The sequence below is a fragment of the Chrysemys picta genome, chromosome 2 (assembly GCF_011386835.1).
Source record: "Chrysemys picta bellii isolate R12L10 chromosome 2, ASM1138683v2, whole genome shotgun sequence".
In the NCBI taxonomy this organism is placed as follows: Eukaryota; Metazoa; Chordata; order Testudines; family Emydidae; genus Chrysemys; species Chrysemys picta.
In genome coordinates, this window is record NC_088792.1 from 14,720,808 (window position 1) to 14,742,850 (window position 22,043).

General features: G+C 42.4%; 1 protein-coding gene and 1 long non-coding RNA gene across 5 annotated transcripts in view; one reads left to right on the forward strand and one right to left on the reverse strand.

Annotated features, from left to right (window-relative positions):
* The window catches only part of LOC135981909 (uncharacterized), a 95,586-nt gene extending 81,173 nt beyond the window's left edge, over positions 1 to 14,413 (reverse strand). For both annotated transcript variants that reach the window (XR_010599088.1, XR_010599089.1), the window contains exon 1: positions 14,275 to 14,413. This is a non-coding gene — a long non-coding RNA (uncharacterized LOC135981909). The remainder of the gene's footprint in view (positions 1 to 14,274) is intronic.
* Positions 1 to 20,037, forward strand: part of OXSR1 (oxidative stress responsive kinase 1) — a 124,638-nt gene extending 104,601 nt beyond the window's left edge. For all 3 annotated transcript variants that reach the window (XM_008163009.4, XM_024101023.3, XM_042859605.2), the window contains 9 exons: positions 3,354 to 3,419; positions 3,689 to 3,811; positions 8,236 to 8,271; positions 10,340 to 10,498; positions 13,216 to 13,301; positions 13,764 to 13,816; positions 15,583 to 15,651; positions 16,646 to 16,710; positions 17,395 to 20,037. In XM_008163009.4, the coding sequence (XP_008161231.1) occupies positions 3,354 to 3,419; positions 3,689 to 3,811; positions 8,236 to 8,271; positions 10,340 to 10,498; positions 13,216 to 13,301; positions 13,764 to 13,816; positions 15,583 to 15,651; positions 16,646 to 16,710; positions 17,395 to 17,469 (732 nt within the window). In that variant the 3' untranslated portion in view covers positions 17,470 to 20,037. The remainder of the gene's footprint in view (positions 1 to 3,353; positions 3,420 to 3,688; positions 3,812 to 8,235; positions 8,272 to 10,339; positions 10,499 to 13,215; positions 13,302 to 13,763; positions 13,817 to 15,582; positions 15,652 to 16,645; positions 16,711 to 17,394) is intronic.
* Positions 20,038 to 22,043: the final 2,006 nt, after the last annotated feature.

Sequence of the window (22,043 nt, forward strand, 5' to 3'; positions counted from 1 at the left end):
AGTGGCTCTCCAACTGGATCACCTCGTGCATCTGTACCTGTTATGACCTGGCGGGAATCCCTCCACCACCAATTGTGAAGGCACACTCAATTAGGGTGCAGGCCTCGTCGGTTGCCTTTTTGGCCCATGTCCCCATTCAGGACATTTGTAGGGCTGCCGCGTGGTCTTCAGTTCACACATTCACCTTGCATTATGCGATTGTCTCTCAGACCAGGGAGGACGCCGGGTTCAGCAGGGCCATTCTCCGTCCCAAGAGTTTGTGAACTTCTTCCCACCTCCAACAGATATAGCTTGGAATCACCTATTGTGGAATACACATGAACAATCACTCGAAGAAAAGACAGTTACCTTTTCCATAACTGGTGTCTTCGAGATATGTGCTCATGTCTATTCCACATCCCGCCCTCCTTCCCCTCTGTCGGAGTTGTCTGGCAAGAAGGAACTGAAGGTGCATGAAGCGCGCAGCAGGGGGGAGCAGCGGGGAGCAGTACCTATGGGTACTGCTAAGGGAAAAACTTCTGGCACTGGTACACGCGGCGAGCACGCACACCTATTGTGGAATAGAGATGAGCAACACATCTTGAAGAGCACCAGTTATGGAAAAGGTAACTGTCTTTTCTCTCTTGTTCTAGGCCTTAGGTCAATGGGTGAGGGCAGGTGCAGAGAGAGGATAAGGGGAGAAGTCCATATTTGGATGGAAATGAGGAAACCTTTTTCTGACTGGTTATTTTTAAGATGTGGATGAGGTCTCAGATTTGGCATTTTGTTAGTACACCTGTACCCAGATATAACGTGAATTTGGATATAACGCGGTAAAGCAGCGCTCCGGGGAGGCGGGGCTGCGCACTCCAGTGGATCAAAGCAAGTTTGATATAATGCGGTTTCACCTATAACGCAGTAAGATTTTTTGGCTCCGAGGATAGCGTTATATTGAGATAGAGGTGTAGTTTAAAAGTACATGGGTTGGTTGGGCAGAGTGCAGGGGAAACTGTCAAATAAACTCATTTAATTTCAGGGAGAGAACGATCTGTGCATTACATCTGTAGCCATACTATTTAATTATGAAGGAGCCAAGTGTCTGTCTGAAACTGCTTGTACTAAACCTTCCACGTCTGGCTATGATGAGTTTAGCAATTGATATTCTGTTACACTTATTGCTTGTAAAACCTTTCTTAAAAAAAAAAAGAGAGAACTAGGTAAATTCATGGAGGTTAAGTCCGTTAATGGCTGTTAGCCAGGATGGGTAAGGAATGGTGTCCCTAGCCTCTGTTTGTCAGAGGGTGGAGATGGATGACAGATGAGATCACTTGATCATTACCTGTTAGGTTCACTCCCTCCTGGGCACCTGGTATTGGCCACTGTCGGCAGACAGGATACTGGGCTGGATGGACCTTTGGTCTGACCCAGTATGGCCGTTCTTATGTTCTTATGCACAGTTATAGATCAGTAACTGGTTAAAAGATAGGAAACAAAGAGTAGGAATAAGTGGCCAGTGGAGACAGGTAATAGCAAGGTCCCCAAGGATCTGTACTGGGACCAGTGCTGTTTAATATATTCATAAATGATCTGGAAAAGGGGGTAAACAGTCAAGTGGCAAAGTTTGCAGATGATACTAAATTACTCAAAATAGTTAAGTCTAAATCTGACTGCAAAGATTTGCAAAGGGATCTTATAAAATGGAGACTGAGCAACAAAATGGCAGATGAAATTCAATGTTAAGTGCAAAGTAATGCACATTGGAAAAAATAATGCCAACTATACATACAAAATGATGGCGGCTAAGTTAGCTGTTACCACTCAAGAAAGGGATATTGGCGGCATTGTGAAGAGTTCTCTGAAAACATCTGCTCAATATGCAGCAGCAGTCAAAAAAGCGAACAATAGGGAGAATGAGACAGAAAATATCATAATGCCACTAAAGAAATCCCTGGTATGCCCACACCTTGAATACTGCATGCAGTTCTGGTCACCCCATTTCAGAAAAAATATTCAAATTGAAAAAGGTACAGAGGAGGGTAACAAAAACGATTAGGGATGTGGAACAGCTTCCATATGAGAAGAGAGAAAATAGACCAGGATTGTTCAGCTTAGAAAAGAGATGACTAGGGGACATATAATAGAGGTCCGTGAAATCATGAATTGGGAGAAAGTGAACAGAGAAGTGTTGTTTACCCCTTCACATAATACAAGAACTAGGCATCAACCAATGAAATTAATATGCAGCAGGTTTAAAACAAATGTAAGGAAGTACTTCTTCACACAAGGCACACTCCACCTGTGGAACTTTTTGCCAGGAGATGTGAAGTCCAAAAGTATAACTGGGTTCAAAAACGAATTAAATAAATTCATGAGGGATAGATCTAGCAATAGCTATTAGCCAAGATGGTCAGAGACACAACCCCATACTCTGGGTATCCATAAACCTCTGACTGCCAGAAACTGGTACTGGACAACAGGGGATGGATCCCTCAATAATTGCCCTGTTCCGTTCATTCCTTCTGAAACATCCAGCACTGGCCATTGTTAGAAGACAGGATACTGGCTAGATGGACCATTGATCCTACCTTCTTCTGTACCCTGTCTGTGAAATAGACAAGGGTATTAGAGGACTTTTAATGCAAAGGGATACTGCTTATACATGTAGAGATTTATTCCAGTGTATGCAACATACTGGGCTTCCTCCTTGAAAACACACGTGCTGTGTTCTGTAACCCTGGCCCCAGCGATGGATCCTATTTTCCATGTATTGGGTTGCACTATTCCTGACCCCTCATGCTGGCATCTGAGATGACTTGCCACTGACAGCGGGGAAGGGACCAGTTTAAGAGTGCAAAGGGAATAGGGCTGAGTTAAATAGTATTGGCATTCCAGCAAGACAGTATGTGACATACGTAATAAAATGGCCTGGTAAAAGGCTCTGCAATGCCAGTTTTTCTTGTTTCCTGCCCAATTTTTTTTTAATTTGGTCAATTTCTAGTTATCAGGGGCTAAATAGTTTGCAGTGATTCAGTTGAATTTTAAGGAAAACCAAAGTTTCATGTATACCACTTCTCACTTGCTAATCCTATATCATTTTGCAGTGGTAAATCTGTCACAGATGAAAAGGTATATAGGATTAGCATGCATAGTAGAGAAATTCTAACTGCAGTCCCAGGGAATGAATAGTGGATTGCTTCTTGTTACATTTCGCAGACGTTCTTAGAATGATGTTGACTCCCAAATAGCACAAGTCTTCCTGGTTTTATTAAAATTAGATTGAAAGTGGGGTTTATGGCCAAAAAATGCTTGAGCCGTGAAATGATTTTCAACAGTAGACGAGTGAATTAGACACTTAAAATCATTTTCTTTTCCAGAATAAAGAATTTCTACAAGAAAAGATGTTGCAGAGGGCACCAACAATCACTGAAAGAGCTAAAAAGGTACCAAGATGCAAATGGGCAGTGACCACCTTTGTTTAACATGGATGTCACAGTCCTGCTAGTTTTTATGCTTCACTGTGCTCAAAAATTTTTGGACTAATTCTTAGTTAGCCTTGTGATATTCTAATGTCTTCTAGATATAAACTCACTGATCCCTTATCAGTTCCTGTTAGAATCCAGGATTGCAGCTTAGATACTGTTTGGACTCATTTTTCCTAAAAAAGACAGTTAGAATTATCTGCATTTGTTTCTGTGTGTCTGCTGAACAGGTCCGAAGGGTCCCGGGTTCCAGTGGGCGTCTTCATAAGACTGAAGATGGTGGCTGGGAGTGGAGTGATGATGAACTAGATGAAGAAAGTGAGGAAGGCAGAGCAGCAATTTCACAGCTCAGGGTGAGCCACTGGATTCTGCAACAATTGTATTACTTGTATCACAGTAGTGCCTAGATGCTCCGGCTGACTTCAGGGCCCCATTGTGTGAAGTGTTACACATAAACAGTAAGACAGTCCCTGTCCAGGAGAGTTTACAGTTTAACCAGACATGAAGAGAGACAGGATGGTAGAAGTAGTATTATCCCTATTTTACAGAGGGTATCCTGAGGCACAGGGCTTGTGACTTTTCCAACGTTGCACACAAGTCTGTAGTAGAGCTGGGGATTTGAATCCAGATCTCCTGGCTCCCAGTCCAGTGAAATAACAGAGAATCAGGGTAGTCGTGTGGCTAATTTAAAACTGCAGTGGTATAAACTACCTGAGATTGTTTTCGTAGCATTATCTGAAGTACTGTAATGAACTGATTAATGTGGCTATCACTGCCTCCTACATGATAGAATCAACTGCATCATAGGTCTTACACAGCCAACATTCTCCCTGAGCTCAAGTAACTGGGACTTGTGATTGGACAGGTGGAACAGTTCTATCCCAGCAACTGCCATGGAGTTGCATGGCCCCAGTTTGCAATCAAGTGGCATCCGTGAAGTCCTAAGTAGCTACGGATTTTACAGTATTATATTTTGTGTTTAAAAAAACGGGTGTAAAACTTGAAGTGTTAAATCCTTTGTAGATCTTAAATCTTCAGTGATATGTATGCTCATCATTCCAAACACTACCACTTCAAAGATGTTTTTTCTGAATGTAATTCTTCCCTTTCATAGCAACACATAGATTTTAATGGTTCTCAGATTTAACTAAGGAGAGCCAAAGAATGAGCTTTTGAAGACTTCTTCAAATACTCTTGTACTAAAGTTATTTTCTCTTGGGATGTTTAAACATTTGCCCCTTTAAAGCATTTCCATCTTCTGGTTCATTACATCCCTTTTATTTATGATCTGCGTAGAAATTTCCTTAAGTCTTTGCAAAATTAGATGCTTTTTGCAACCTTGCAATTTTTTTTCTAATATGCTTTGTGATTACAGTTATTCTGTCATTTTATTTGTTAGCTTTCCAGTTATAAATTTGACTAGCTTTCTTTTTGTGCTCAGACTGTTGCTACTCACCCAGGGATGATCTTACCATATCAGATAGATAATTCTGAAAATCTTGATCTAGGACACTCTCAGATATAAAATACAGTCTCCCTATATTTTAAATTATAAGGCTAATTTTAAAGGAGGCTGATATTCCAAACCTTGTTTCAGAGAAAATTAAAAATTTGTTGTTCCCATATCTTGTCTCTGAAATCACGATACCCTGATTTAGCACTGGCCCCTGTTGTGTTTTGAACGTGGCTTATTTGTTTTTTTCCTGTTGAGCGAGAGAGAATTGACACTTTCATTTATAATCTCCATTCCAAATGTTTGGACTAGCTAAAGATTCTTTGAAAACTGAACATGTTATTCCTTATACTGTGATCCATTCAGATCTCACAAGTTAATCAGGGTCAGGCTGGGTCAATACTTGGGTGTGAGATCTCCAAGGAGCACCTAATAATAACAACATTAACAGTACAACATCAGAGCAAAAATCTCATCTTGCCACTAGCCTGACCAATGCCCGACGGTAGCAACAGTGTCTGGAGATACCATTTTCAAATATCCGAGATTGACTTTGGCCAATTTGTAACGTACTATCAGTGCCTCTCCTCCAAAGAAAGTACAAAGGTCTTGTTCGCAGACCCTGTCGGTTGCAGAGAATACTGTGTAGGAGGAACTCCTCCACTGTGATCAAATGCTGATGGTGCCAGGAGAAGAGAGTAATCCAGGTGGAAAGGTAAAATCTGAAATCCATCCCACCATTAAGCCTCACTTGACACGTTTCCAAGCAAGATGTAGAAAAACTGTTTGGCATTATTCCCACAGACATTTCTCCTCTGTAGCACCCAGCTTTACTATAGCCCTTCATTTGTTTTAAAATGCTCATTTCCAAAAGTCTGAATACCACAAGAAATGAGTCAGTGTAGCTTAGAAGCATTGTTTCTCTGAGAGCTCAAAAGTACGCTAGACACTGCACGGGGCAGGTGAGGGTAATAAGAATACAAACAAGACAAGAAGGGAAGAGGCAGGACAAGGATTAAAGAAATAGGATTATATGTTAAGGGTATCATCATGTTATACACAACTCTAGGTTTGGGGTTTAAAGTGCATTAGCTCACTTAAAGAATGCAAAAGTAATTACTGTGTTTAACTAGTGAGTGCGAACATGCAGTGTGCCGCTGTTCACTGATGCATTCATTTTATAGTGGAAGATACATCGTGTAAGAGCATGTGTGTTGTGATTTCTCTTGAATTTGAATTTCCAAACTCCAGAGGGATCAAGCAACTCAATTACTATCTCTATCCGAAAGTAAAAGTTGAGCCAGTTTGCTCAGTGGGATAGTAGTTAGAATTTTCTTAGTTTTCATTTTTAATAGTGAATAGAAATGCCATTAGTTTGTCTGCTGTTGAAGTGTGAGAGTAAGGAGCGCTGGTGAGTTAGAAAACAGATTTGTAGATATTATTAATATTAAATGAGCTTAGTTTTCTTTAAAGAGGGAACTAGAAATAAATCCAAGATTAATTTCATTTATGTAGAAGCTTTCATCCAACAGGGTCCCAAACTGCATATCTGTTGCTTTACTTTGCTAAAGCAAGCTGACACTTTATTTAAAAAATATTAACATTAAAAGGCAGTCATATCCCAAATGAAATGTGACAGCTATTTAGAAGAAGCAATTCTGTTGAACAATTTAGTTCAGGGAGTAAAGATACCTTATCCAGTTAAAACTGCATGAGGAATATAAGGAGACTGAATTTAAATCACCCAAAGTGGAAATTTGGCCAAGATAAGGGGGTTAACATCTACTCTTACAAAGAGGTTAGGATCTCTCCTGGCATTGTGATAGTTCACAGGGTGCCCAGGACTGAGAGTCACCTTGTTACCCTCTGCTTCCAGTAATACCACGTGTAGTATTACTTTACTATCCCCACCTCAACCCCATTTTTTAGACCATTGTTTTTCAACCTGGGGATCGTGATGTCCAGGGGGATTGTGGGACAAGTTAAGGGGGGTTGTGGTTTCGGTCTGTCAGCCTCTGGTGGTGGGGCTCACGATTAGTCTGTCAGCTCCCGGGTGGCTTTGTCCACTTACTGTTAGAACCCCACGTGGGTATAAAGCAGATATTTGCGGAGATGCAGAGCTTTAGTGACAACGAGCAAGACTCCTGTCCGTGAATGTGCAAGCCACTTGCACACACTAGCGTGACCAGGGACCAGTGAGCCTGGTGCCCTCTAGTGTGTAGGGCTGGGGGTGGAACAGCCACGCTGGACGAGCTGCCCAGGCTGGGCGCTGGCTCCTGCAAGCAGCTGCCTGACATGCTGCTGCTTTCACAGTTGTGGTTCGTGGCCCGCTCGCTGGCCATGGCCCTGCTGGTCTCTCTCGTTGTCGCTAGAGCCTTGCAACTCTGTGGATATCTGTTTTATAATTGCAGATATCCGTATCTGCGGATATAAATGTTCTATTCACACAGGGCTCTACCTACCTTTTCAAATCTGAGTACGTCCAAAGGGAAAGGTTGAGAAACACTGTTTTAGGCTATAAATTCTTTGGGGGCAGGGACTGTCCCATGTTTGTATAGCACCTAACAGAGTTCCCCAAATCTAGTTAAATATTGAATAATTCCCTTTTACTCCGTCTCTTCCACTTGTTTTCTGACACCTAGAATCTAAGGGACTGCCTTTTGTTAATTGTTCCTAAAACGCCTAGCACAATGGGGCTTTTGGGGGTCCCAGGCATAACCATAACAGAAATTATAACTAATAGGAAAAGGTAATATTGTTTCCCAAATATAAAATAAGACTATTTGTTCATTGTTTCAACTGTAGATAAGAAAAAATACTATTTTGTTCTCAGGAATTGTTTTTCATTGTTGTGTATATTGCTTATGACTTCAACTTTCTAATGTATTTAATGCTTATGACACCTTTAATATTCTAATTGCTCTGCAGACTGTTACGTTGTCCTCTTTAAGAGTTGGGGTGGCTTTAAAACAGACTTTATTGGCTTGGCTTGCTAATAAAATCCATATCCAATCAATGTAGTCCTCATTAATATTAGATTTCTCTGCCAGTAAAGAACTCCGGTATTTCTTATTGTATGCTACTGTGTAAGTAATAAACCAAGCCATGACAATACATTTCCGGGGGATAGAGCATGGCTAGGCTGCTGAGAAATTAACTGGTTTGATTGCTGTTGTGCATTTTAATATGTAGATAAAAGTAAGAGCAGACCCATGTATGTGCATTTAGTGAATATTAACATGGTTGAGGCAGTCCATGGCTAGTCAATAAGGTTCAGTTTTGTTACAGCTTATAGTAACAACTGATCTTTTTTTCATTTTTTAGTCTCCCAGAGTGAAAGAATCTTTACAGAATTCGGAGGTAAGTTTGACCTTTTGGAAGTTGTTGCTCTTTGAATCTGACAACTCCCAATCGTTGCCAATATCACAAGGAACATGTTCTTATTGGCCTCTAAAAATAATATCCCCAGGCTAGTTCCTTCCCTAGAAGGTGAATCATTAACTAGCTAGAGAGACACTCTTAGCAGTAACCTTAACAAACCTTTATAGCAGGGGTTCTCAAACTGCATTGCACCACGACCCCCTTCTGACGACAAAAATTACTACATGACCAGAGGAGGGGGGACCGAAGACTGAGCCTGCCTGAGCCCCATGACCCTGGGCAGGATGGAGGGGAAAGCCCAGACCCTACTGCCCTGGGTGTTGGGGGGCCCAAGCCCAAGGGCTTCAGCCTGTAACCTGAGCCCCACCACCCAGGGCTGAAGCCCTCTGGCTTCGATCCCAGGCAGTTGGGCTTCAGCTTGGGCTCGGGCTCTCGTGACCCCATTAAGATGGGGTTGTGACCCACAGTTTGAGAACCGCTGCTTTATAGGGAATGTTGTTTTCAACTTAGTTTATCATGAGAGAGGCTCATATGGGTAGTGAGTTAGGTGTTATGTTCACTCCCTTGTGGGGATCTTCTCTGATGATTTCCTTATCAAATAAAATCCTGAAAATGGGTTGAATCCACTATTTCAAAGTCTGTCAAGTTCTTCACATCCCTTCCCTCCAAACAACTTAGTCAAAGGGTTTGTCTACTCTGTAATTCAAAACCCACAGCTGGCCTGTGCCAACTAATGTGGGCTCGGGCTAAGAGGCTGTTCAGCTGCTGTGTAGACATTCGGGCTCGGTCTGGAGCCTGGGCTCTAGGACCCTACGAGGGGGGCCCGAAAGTCTACACAGCAGTTAAACAGCCCCTTAGCCTGAGCCCTGCAAGCCTAAGCCATCTGGCACAGGCCGGCCACGTGTTTTTAATTGCAACGTGGACATACCCAAAGTGCCCATTTTACAGGACCTGGTCTGACTCATTCTCAGCCTACAGCTAAGCTTCTGAGCTAGGCCTTCAGGAGTCCTTCACAGTTGGTAGTGGCGCAATAATTTAATGACAGTTAAAAATCTTGCTTCAGAACTCTTTGCAGTCTGCAAATCTTACACAGGAATTTTATTAGTGTATCTTAGATATTAGGATATGGTTGCTTGCTGATTTGGTGCGTAGATATTACTTATTTCCTTCCCGACACACACGGGATGTTAAACTGGCACGTCTTGTAGAATTCTGATGAGGTTTAGCCTACCTGTTCTAACTTCAGCTTGCAACTGACAACTTGATCCATTATAGAGAGATTCCCTGCAGCCATCTCAGAATGGAGTCAGAAGATTTATAATTGCAGTAACTCACATTTCATCCATCCTTCTCCCCTAGAGAACTGACTAGGTTCTTGCTTTTCCATATTTTTGGTCAGCCAGGGACTAGAGCATTAAAACTATACATCCAGTCCCAATCATGCTTCTCTTACATGCTTTGAAGAGCCTGCACTCTGTTTACGTTACCTCAGAATTGAATGCGGAACTGTTTTGACATCTTAATACCTGGAATCATATTTCTTTGGAAACAGATAATTTATCTACAAAGATTTAATTCTTTGCTGTGTTGTGTGTGTATCCCTTCTGAAAGGAATCACAAGCCAGTTTTAATAAAGCAATGTGGGAGGTTGACCCAATGACTTGGCAAATGAGACATGTCAATGATGCTCATGTTCCAAGAAAATGGAGACTACAGCATGTGATTGTATCTTCCAGGGAAGAGCTCGGTTTGTATTACTATGTAGCATTCAGTCTTCCTGCTGTACGAGTTTCTTGTCCATAGTAATAGGGAGGATGAGCATTTCAGGAGATAATGAGGGAGAGGAAGAATCATTTTCCAGAGCAAGGAGAAGTTGAAGCCCCTTGACACCCACTTGGATCTGACTTAATGGTTTGAGGGGATGGAAATGTAGCTGGCAGTAAACTCATCAGTTGTGCTTTGGCAAGCGGGGTCAAAATGCACTTCATGCCCAACCACCTGCTCTCAATGACATTCCTTTTCTCATTACAACCTCTTGGTTTTGTAGCTGTTCCCACCAGCTGAACCTACAGGTCATTTACTCCATGTTCCAGCACAGACTCCGGCTCAACTACCTCAGCCAGCAGGACAAGCACCTGCGCAGCCTTCTCAAATTGCTGTCCCTCCACCGACTCAGGCTCCCGCAGCAGCTCCAGCAGCAGGGCAGGTAAGGCTAGAAACCCTTTATACACACCTTCAATTTTGTAGGAGACCCTCCTTAAAGTATCAGTCTCACTAGAATTGACTGAAGCCAGGAAAGCTGTATTAGCGTGGTGAATTGTCCAGTTGAGTAAGAGGAGTAGGCAGGCCCTGGTGGCTTTGAGGTGCTTAGCTTAGCACAATCCTGCAGGGATCTGCTTGCTCCTGGGTTTTCTTTTCTCTGAACTAGTAGTGGCTTTTAGTGCTGTACGGCAAATGCATTGGTTAGATCAGCAGCTTCTTGTTTAAGGTGATTAAGGAGTAACATTGACAGGGCTATGATGAAGCAGGTTCTGGCCAGACCTCTCAGCAGCCTCAGAGCCTCAAGGGTATGTCTATAAGGAGGAGTAGGAGGAAACTGGAGGTGGAAGCAGGAGGTCCTCCAGGCTCTGAAAGGGATGCAGGACACGTGCATTGAAAAAGCCTTCGTATTAACATAAGGCTCATAGAGAAACCAGATTTCCCTGTGGTTTTGAGTTTGAGGCTGTTTTTTGACAGGCTCCCATTTGGTGCAGAAGAGAACTGATGTGTGTGAGGAAACCTGAAACCTTGCTAAGTAGCACAGAACTTAATTCTGCTCTGTATTGTTTTAGTGCAAACCCAGCTAGGAGAGCCAACCCAGGAGGGAAAGAAGTGAATTCTGATGTCTTGGGCTGAAGGGCAGTGGGGGGCGGAAATTGCCAAAATAAACCGTTGCAAAGATATTTGGAATATGTCTTACAGTTGGCTGGCTTACAGTGCTGCTAAATTTGCCAGACTCCTGAATGATGGTACTTCTAAATAAAAGAAACTAATGTTCGTATTTGCTGTTGGGGAGAAGCATTTAAGTGTTTTGGCAATGTTACTAGTAAAAGTAACACTCTGGTCTTCATTTTTTCCTAGAAACTTTTTTTAGTAGAACTATATATAATCTCATTGCACTTAATTCCTGTTTCCACTTTAACCATTACTGACAATATACTAGTCTTAAAGAGAAATGGTACAGTTTGGAGTAGACATTCACTTTGCTGCATTAAATCATAGCTCAGAATCTTTGATGTATTTCTAAATAGGGCCAGCAGTTAGACCAGAGGTGGGGAAACTATGGCCTGCGGGCCACATCCAGCCCGCAGGACCCTCCTGCCCAGCCCCTGAGCTCCTGCCTGGGAGGCTCGCCCCAGGCCCCTCCCCTGCTGTTCCCCCTCCCCCGCAGCCTCAGCTTGTCCCACCGATGGCGCAACGCTCTGGGCGGTAGGGTTGCAAGCTCCTGGGGCAGCGCAGCTGCAGAGCCCGGTCTGACCCAGTGCTCTGCTGTGCAGTGGCGTGAATGGCTCCAGCCTGGTGCCTCTCCCGCTGCTGTGGGCAGCGCGGCTCTAGCGCCGTCAGTCACCGGTGCTCCAGGCAGTGCAGTAAGGGCACGGGGTGTGTGTGGATAGAGGGCAGGGGAGTTTGGGGTGGTGGTCGGGGGCGGAGCTATGGATAGGAGGTGGGGCGGTCAGAGGGCAGGGGACAGGGGGGTTGAATGGGGGCAGGGGTCCTGGGGGGGGGCAGTCAGGAAGAAAGGGGAGGTTGGATGGGGCGGTGGGGGGCAGTCAGGGGCGGTGGTTCCAGGGGCGGTCAGGGGACAGGGAGCGGGGGGTGGTGGATGGGGCAGGGGTCCCAGGGGGGACATCAGGGGGCGAGAAGCAGGGGGGCATAGAGGATGGGGGCCGCGCCATACAATTTCCAAAACCCGATGCGGCCCTCAGGCCAAAAAGTTTGCCCACCCCTGCTTTTTTAGAAAAGTTAGTGAAATTGGTATCAGATGGCGTGAAATACCTCATTTCTCAGTCAAGCTGTTCATTTTTAAGTTGCTCAAAAGAGTGATTCAGATGAAAAAAGGCCTTGGGTAGTCTTTCCCTGCTTTGTCAGCCTAGCATACGGTCTGTCCTATTGCTTCAAGCTAAAATCTCTTGTGCAGCATGTGAAATACGGACCAAGATTTAGACAATGAAAGAGCAATCAATTCTCTCTTCCCCCCCCCCCCCGCCCCGCGTGCCAGATTTTGATTAAACAGTAAAGCAACAGAGTCCTGTGGCACCTTTAAGACTAACAGATGTATTGGAGCATAAGCTTTCATCAGACGCATGTGGGCATTCACCCACGAAAGCTTATGCTCCAATACATCTGTTAGTCTTTAAGGTGCCACAGGACCCTCTGTTGCTTTTTACAGATCCAGACTAACACGGCTACCCCTCTGATACTTTATCAAATACCTTAGATTCCAGACAAATCAAATTTGCCTGAAAAATCATTTGATAAATGCGCTAAAAACCTCTTCTGAAGCCTCTGGCCAGTTTCCAGTGTCTCTAAAAGGCAAATACCTATTCCACCATTTATTTTCTCTGGAGACCATGCTAGACAGGATTGTCTTTCTAAATATTACTACGTAGTATAGTTCAACTGTACATTAATATTCCTCTCATTTGGGTTTTTATTGTGCTCTCAATATTCTATAATAATAATAGTATACTTGTATTTTTCACCCTGGCTAGTTGGCTTAATATTCCAATGAGTGGCTATATGCCCACACATTACATAGTATTTGATAGTTGTATGGTATTAAGTATTTATACTCAATTGTTGTAATCTGTGTTTTGTGCTTTTAAGACTGGGGGAAGAGGGGTTAGTGAGAGTTGATTTTAAAAGAATCCAATCCCATTTTAGGCACCATCAGCCCCTGCCCCTGTCCCTGCTGTAGCACCAGTTCAGGAGGATATAAAAGTCCCCATCAGTCTTGTGCTAAGGTTAAGGTAAGTGTGGTACTGTGGAACTGTTGGAAAGGAAGGCAATGTGAACTAATGGATGGGGCCTGGGCTATTAAGCTCTGGAATTGTAATCCTGGATTTGTCACTGAAACATTGTTTCCTTGAGTAAATTATATAACTCATAAGTTCATGGCTAAATGGGCCTTATGTATCCCGCGTATCAACAAGCACTGGCTCTGTCAAACCAATGGGGGAAGCACATTCCTAAGTATATGGCCCTCCACTGAGAGCTTTCCTCCCAGATGCAAATCCAGGGACTGTCTGTGCATCCCTGTTGGATAGAGTAGCTGGTATTTAAAAATTAAAATCCAGTTATCTTTTTAAAACTGATTTTTGAATGACTCCCCTTCAACCAGAACACTGGAATCCCCAAACAATCCGAAATAAATTCTGTACAACAGCTGCTTTTTCATTTTAATATATTAATACTAGGTATTCTTATCACAGGAATTCAAAGAAAGAACTAAATGATATTCGGTTTGAATTTACCCCAGGAAGAGGTGAGTAGTTGTGGAAATGAAATGTGTTGAATTGGGGGTGGGGGACGGCTATCTTTGTGGTGGGTTTTTTGTTTCGGGGTTTGTTTTTTTTTCTTGGCAAAAAATTGAAATGAATGTGTGCAGATCCAAGCAGAGGTTCAGACTGAGGTGTGTGCTCCACTGGAGTGTATTTGTTCCACTCGTTAAATGTTTGAGATATCCAGAGCAAACTGCCTGGATCATGCCTTCTTGGAAGTTTGGTGCTGAGGCAATGGGGCATCGTCCCCTCCCCGCCCCCCCAGTATTAATACATACTCTGGGTTAATAAGTAAAAAGTGATTTTGTTAAATACAAAAAGTAGGATTTAAGTGGTTCCAAGTAATAACAGACAGAATAAAGTGAATTACCAAGGAAAATAAAATAAAACATGCAAGTATAAACCTAATACAGTAAGAAAGTGATTACAGGTAAAATCTCACCCTCAGAGATGTTTCAATAAGCTTCTATCACAGACTGGACGCCTTCCTAGTCTGGGCACAATCCTTTCCCCTGGTACGGCTCTTGTTCCAGCTCAGGTGGTAGCTAGGGGATTTCTCATGATTGCAGCCCCCTTTGTTCTGTTCCACCCCCTTATATATCTTTTGCATAAGGCAGGAATCCTTTGTCCCTCTCTGGGTTCCCACCCCTCCTTCTAAATGGAAAAGCACCAGGTTAAAGATAGATTCCAGTTCAAGTGACATGATCACATGTCACTGTAAGACTTCAAGCCCCATTCCTCCCAGCCTGACTCACAGGAAGGCCTGCAAGCAAACAGAGCCATCCACAGTCAGTTGTCGTGGTTGATGGGAGCCTCAAGATTCCAAATCACTGTTAATGGCCCACACTTTGCATAAGTACAGTAGGCCTCAGAGTTATATTTCATATTTCTAGTTTCAGATACAAGAGTGATACATTTATACAAATAGGATGATCACACTCAGTAGATTGTAAGCTTTGTAATAATACCTTACAAGAGACCTTTTGCATGAAGCATATTCCAGCATATTTCATAAAATCATAGAGTACAACGTCACCCCATGAATGCAGGATTTGAAGGCTGCTGGGCCAGCTCCTTCAATCTGAAAGTTCTGGGTGACCCTACAAGACTTCCGAATAATTGAGGTGGTACAGTGTAGCTAATTTTAAATAGTGTCCACCTCTTAGGTTTTGGGGGGCGGGTGGAGGCAGATGTGGACATTTTCAGAAGTCTCTAGTGGCCTTAAATTTGCCTGGCCACCTGTCAGTACTGGCTCAGGGTAGAAAAGAAGCAAAACTGTAATCAACACTATATTATAATTGCATTCTACACCTCTACCCCAATATAACGTGACCTGATATAACGCGGTAAAGCAGCGCTCCGGGGGGGCGGGGCTGCGCACTCCAGTGGATCAAAGTAAGTTCGATATAACGCGGTTTCACCTATAACACGGTAAGATTTTTTGGCTCCCAAGGACAGCGTTATCTCGAGGTAGAGGTGTAATGTGACCATTTAGTCGTTTTTCTAGCTCAGCCAGCTCAGCGAACTTTTATTGTATCATAAATTATAATCCGTGCAATTTGTGCAGGTTTTAGTTGTTTGTTTTAAGAACTAACTTGCCAAATTTCTGATTCCCAAATCATTTGGGTTAGTGAGAAACTTGATTGTCCAATGTTGTGCCTATGACTTCGTTGTTTGCGTGACCATAGTGTAAGCTGTCCCAGACTAGTTGTAATGTAAACTGAACAATACTTATCTTTCTCCCCTACAGATACTGCTGATGGTGTGTCTCAAGAACTCATCTCAGCTGGGCTTGTTGATGGCAGAGATTTAGTAATAGGTAATTACAAGTGATGCTATAGTATTCTTTGTATGCATACGTATGCTTTACAATAAACACCTTTAGAGAATGACCAGATCTTTAGGTACTGAGTTCTTCTGGGAAAGCTCACCTAGGCCCTGATTCTGTATGTCATACTTAGGCAAAACTGTCATTAATTCCAGTGGGAGTTTTGCCTGAGTGTGTGGGTTTGAGCCCCAGAGTTCAGAGAACACGACCTATTTCTAAGAACTGTGAAGAAAAGGTTCTGTTGATTGTAATTGTAATACAAACTAAAATAAACAGCATCTAGGCAGTGCAGTGAACACACTTGCCTTTCACCTCCTTTCACTTCTGGAGGCCCTTGGCTGGTGTCCCATTTTGAAACAGGAGTAGATCAAAGTGCACTACAGAACATTTAGTATGTCGTAGCAGGGTCCACACAGAGAGTGCGCAGCAGGCTAGTGCAGGGTACATATGCACCCCAGCTTGCTGCGAACTAAGTGTGTGTATAGACAAGCCTTAGATCCCCACGTCCCACCGTCATTTCTAAACGAATACATCCTCTTAAACGGTGGATGTTACTGCTAAAACTAACAACAATCTGCGTTGCATGAGCACTTCTCTTCAGCTATAGCATGTCGAATAGCATTCCATAGAGACTGGTTTTGAAAAGGGGCTCGCTCCAACCTCCCTCTTAGAAGGTAGAAATGCTGCCAGCTAGCAGCTAACCTGATTTGCCAGCACAGTCAGGCATTTAAGACTACACCTGCATAAACATAGCTTGATTCTGAAAAGCAGCCTCTAATATTTGCACAGTTTAAAGGTGTAGATTAAACATAGCTTTTTATTTTGCCTCGTTATGAGCCTGAAGATTTCATACATTAACCTGTAGTTGTAAAGTGTTCAAAGCTTGTATACTCTGAGTACTGTTACTTTTTCTTTTAAGTGCCTAATGGATTTAGAATTTACTGTATCGAGAGTGTCCTAATATAACCTGTGTGTGTGATTTCAGTTGCAGCTAATCTGCAGAAAATCGTGGAAGAACCCCAGGCAAACAGAGCCGTCACTTTCAAACTGGTATTTATTCCTGTTCCCTTGTTAAGCAAGTTGCCATTTTTGTAAATAAAACACTGCATATTTAGTGACAAGCTTCCTGAACCCCTTACTTACTGTCCTGAACTTTTCAATAAGAGATTGAAATAGTATGGCGGTGATATCTGTACTTGAAAACCCCACGTACCCAGCAAGAGTAGAAGTGGTTTGGCCAGCTAAGGTGCCATGGGCTCCTTTCTGGAGGAGAAAAGGGAGGCTCCAGATGACAGCTTTTTTTGAGAGGCGGGGAGCAGAAGAAAGACCAAATGAAGACGAGTTAGGAGGTTGAGGGTGTCCTTGAGCCCAAGAACCATGATGGCAGTGGCAGAGGAACCCTGCAAAGAAGTAGCGAAACCCAGAATTGTTTATCAGCAGAGGGTTGAAGACACCCCATTATAAAGTTAGACCTATCTTGGGATAGGGAATACCTGTATTTTTCACCCTGGCTAGTTGGCTTAGCCATAAAGGGAATAGTTGTTGATGAAACTTAGAGCGCAGCTCTTCATAGCTGAAAAATGCTCAGAGGTCAACCTCAGACACTGCCATCTGCTGAACAGAACCCAAATTGTCCTGTACCTGCTCCTTCCCTGAACTAAACTCACTCAGGTCAGGCTATAAATAATGCATAACGTAGTGCTATTGAATTTTTCTTTCCCATTATGTTCCCAGGCATCTGGTGTGGAAGGCTCAGATATTCCTGATGATGGCAAACTTATAGGATTTGCACAGCTCAGCATCAGCTAAACTGCAATCCCAGGAGAGGTTTCCTTACTGAAAACCTATATGTGCATATTTCTCATGCTTCTGTTGGCCTGAAAAACAAACAAAACAAAAACCACTACTGCCAAAGAATTGAACTACAGCCCCCATTCTAGGAGCTTTAATGTTTTTTCCTAAATAGGATCACAGACCTATTCAGCTTCCTGAAATTACTGATTCCGTTTACTGCTTTTGTAAACAACTCTCATATGTTTTTATATCTCCTTCATCTCACACATGCAGATCCAACACTTCATTGCCTGCATGGTCATCTTATTATTGCCTTACTTTAAAAAAAAAAAAAAATACTACTGAGTACGAAACAGGGGTTCCACTACTCTAATCATCCAGCCTAAATGTTTGCTTACATGTGGTTTCATTTCTTTCACTTGCTGTTTTTGCACAAGTTTAAAAGGCCTTTTTTTTGGTTTCTTTTGCTCTTGAATCTGCTTTTAATCTTGCATCTGAAATGGAGATGCTGATTGGTCAGCTGACGTGCTGGGGGATCTTGCTTATCTTTAGGGCTGTGCTTTTAAAACTCAATGGATTTGAATGCTGGCATTTCAGAAAGCGAGCCAAGTCTTACCTGTAGGACAGTTAAAAATTCTCTTTCATCACATTTCTGAGAGATTCCTTTAAATTGAGATCTTAGGTGCCAACCATTTATTCATCTGCCCCTTTGGTAAACTGCTATAATAGCCTTCCCCTCCCTTCATTCCACATTAGTGCTAAGTGTGGCACTGGGACAGAACCTCTTAATTTACCATGATCAGGTTATTGCTTAAAGTAGTCCTCAGATGTAGTCCATTCTTAAAGTAGAACTGGGAGGCTTTCCAGAAACTGACCTTTCAGGTAGATGAGTAATAGTCATTTTTACAAAGGAGAAGAAATCCATGCTCCTTGGCGCTTAGAAAGCCTGCACATCGAATTATTCTTTAAAACAAATCCCTCTGCCCTGCTGAGAGTCCTTCCTTATGTGCTTTGCAAACAGGTACATGTGGAACAATCCCTGTTCTGTTTTACAGCAATAAAAGGATTGCCAGTAGATGTATACTAGGCAAGTAAGCTCTGGACCTTGTGTCCATCCTGCACTAACTGCTTGGGTTTTCAGATGTCTTCTCGACCCAAGTGTCGAAGTTTGATCAAGAGGTCACTGAAACCATGTAACTCACATTTAGGTTTCATTAGTATGTGGTGTTTAATTTGAATTTCTACATAAATAATATAAATTATACTTTTAGTTTAAAAAAGACACTTGTAATGCAATATGTGAATAATAAATGGTGTTGATTTTTTTCCTACTGTTTCACAGTTCGCCTTTGTATCTCCTATTGGCTTTGAAGTGTTTTATACAATTAAATTGTAAGCCTGTAATTTAACACAGAAATATGGAAATACGTTCTGTTTCCATCAGTTGCATACCATTCAGAAAGGAGTGTTAAAATGGGACAACTGGGTTCAATTAGGACTTTTTTATTTCTAAGTCTTGTAATGAACAATATATATTTATATATTTTTCTCTATGAGCAGCTATGGAAGCTTCCTAAATTTTGCATGGTTTTATACTGCGCTTGTTTCTTTAGCCTGTAGTTTAATATCTTCCTACTGGGACTGCCAGTTATGCACAATCCCATCATTAAACGAGTGCAAAGGGAGGGAATGGGAGAAGAGGATGAGAGAGTCTGAGCAGCGTTGAAGTGCTGAGTAGGAGAGCGAATAAAGGAATATAAAGCACATGACAATTTTTAATATAATGGGGTGGTTAATTCTCATTTAAAATGTGTATGAAAAGTTTTGGCACCTTTTCGTGTTGTGTGATGCAAAGCACGCTCATGGCTTATCCTCTAAAGTTCTTATTGGCTTTGGAAGAGCAGGTTGTGATCTGCACATTCATGAAGGCCAGTGGGTGATACTACTTTAATTTTTAAATCTTAGACAGAATATGGAGACCAAATAGTTTGGGTACAGTATTACTTCTCTTCTGCCTGCATGCCATGCATACCTCACTGTTCATTTGCGCACTGGTGCTGAGAAATGTCAGACTCAAACTGCTCAAATGAAACCATGTAGTATCTATTTATTAAATAATCCCTGGCCCTCCCTAATTCAGAACTAGCAGACAGTGAGTTTGCACTGACATTGAGGCTTCTATGTTTTTTAAATTAAAAAAAAAAAAAAAGCAACTGGAGTGTATTTGAGATTAGATCTCTAGACATTTTTGGTAGTCATTCAGAATTTGGCTTGGGATACTACAGTGCTAGATAACTTTGTTTCTAAGTGCCAATGCTGTTCATAAAAAGTATTTTTTTTAATATGTCATTAATGGATTTGGTTTTTGGTACTTCTGGTCTGAACCTAGGACCAGGTGGTATTTTTTAATTTAGTTGATACTCTAAGGATAATGCTACATTAATGAAACAGGATCCTCTCCACAACTTTGTTGTGTTGTAGATTATAATGACAGATGTAAAATATTCCGCCTCTTTTCTTTTGACTTTGTATTTTATTGCATGTATCTCTAATTTTTAATCAATAAAGAATAAATTGTCCATGGCCATGCTTTAGGTGCCATTTTGTTTTAAGAGTTGGGTCTGACGTTGCATATCGGAAAGCTGGGATACAGGGCTGTCACGGATAACAGAATTCATGTACATAACTGAACTTTAGAAGCTCATACCCTGACTCTCAAAGTGAAAAAAGTATTAATGTATCTCTACACCGCAACAAAAAACCTGCAGCAGTGAGTCTCAGAGCCCTCGTCAGCTGACTTGGGTTGTAGGGCTAAAAATTGCAGTGTAGACGTTTGGTCTCGGGCTGGAGCTCAGATACTGAGACCTTCCCTGTCCTGGGGGCTCAGGCCCCAGGTTCCAGCCTGAGCGTGAATGTCTACACTTCAATTTTAAAGCCTCCCAGCCCACACTCTGTGAGTCTGAGTCAATAGATTGCGGCCAGCCACAGCTATGCCGCAGGTAGACATACCCTAGTGGGGATGGGTTGTGAAGAACTGGGAGGATGCACTGGGGTTTCACCTCTGCAGAACTGGGATCTAGCATGGTGTACTGGGTTACACCAAAATGTCTGAACTCATGCTTAATAAAAAACTGGTCTGTGTTATAAAAGTGCTGCATGACGGGGCAAAATAAGTTTCCCTTGTCTTGAAATAGCCAAGAGTGTTGCAAACTGCGATCTAAAGTCCACTATCCAAGCACTGTTAGAAGCTTGCATAGCACTTTAAAGACCCAAACTTTTTTTCTCCTTCTGTCTTAAAATATTGTCAGGAATCCTCCACAGTAGAGGATCTGATTCAGGAATTTGTGAGAATTTTGCTTCAAATTTTAGGAGGAGTCAAGAGTGCATTGAAATCTTTTTGCAGAAGTGAGATGCTACAAGTCTCTTTATCTTGCAATATCATATCTCCAGCTAACTCTAACCATGCAGCTCATCCTCTTAAACCCTAATAGTCTGGGTTCTTCCAAGCCCCTCTTTGTTAGCAGTTGCTTCTGTTTGAGTGTTACAACAGGAAGTTGCCCCATGTTAAAGATCTTGTTGTGGATGCAAGGAGGCCACCAGTCGTGGCAAGCTACCAATAGAATTCCAAGGTAAGTATTTGAAACTTACTCTAACCTGAACCACAGACGTCCTCTGTAACTAGTATAACTGTGCCAAAGATTAGTGACCAGTCAGTGTGTCAAGTGTATGGATAGTTCTATAGAAGTGATCAGTCTTTAACAGCATCCCACCCCAGCAGCCAGTTGGGTAGATAAATTGTATTCCATCAGCATCTTGCAGCATATAGCTACTGGGCTGAAAACGCAACATTGTTGCCCTACTTCATTATTGCTCCCTATTATGAAACAGAGAGAGCAGTTGGCTTCCTATGGTGTAAACCTCATTTTTCAAACATTCAACCCCATAGTCTCAAGAAGAAACCAGTCCCTCTGAAATTTCGTATCTTCCTTCTCTTCCCTGCTTACCGTTTTTTCCAGGAAGTTGGAAAATGATCCGAATTGTTATTTACGTTTAAAAAGTAAAACATAACGAAGATTCCTGTCATTGCCTTTTTGAAATCTTTCCAAACTGCCTGGCTTTGTTTGGCTCCTAGTGTTGAAGTGCCATGGCCTGTACACTGCAAATTTATTTTGTTGGCCTTGCTGAGATATGCCTTCAGGTTTTTTGAGGGGCCCTTGTAGTGTCCCCACTAAGATATAATATGATAGGGGTGTAAATATCACAATACATTATGAAGAGAAATGGTTAACTAGAACCTTGTACAGCAGTGATATAAAGAGGAGGCACAGAGGCCTTGAGGGGAAAGGGAGCTGGGCATATTTATCTAGGCCTCTTCGATGAGGAACATGTTAATATTTGTCTCATCAGACCATAAACCTGTGCTGTGGAAGCTGGCTAGAACAAACTAGTTCCCATACTGCCTTGTCAGATGGCATCTTACCGGCTGCTTTCTCACTCAGCTCCGCTCTACATCTGGCTTCTGTGGTGTTGTGTGGTACTTGTATTATTTTGTTTTGGGTCCCCATTGTGCTAGGCACTGTCCAGATGCA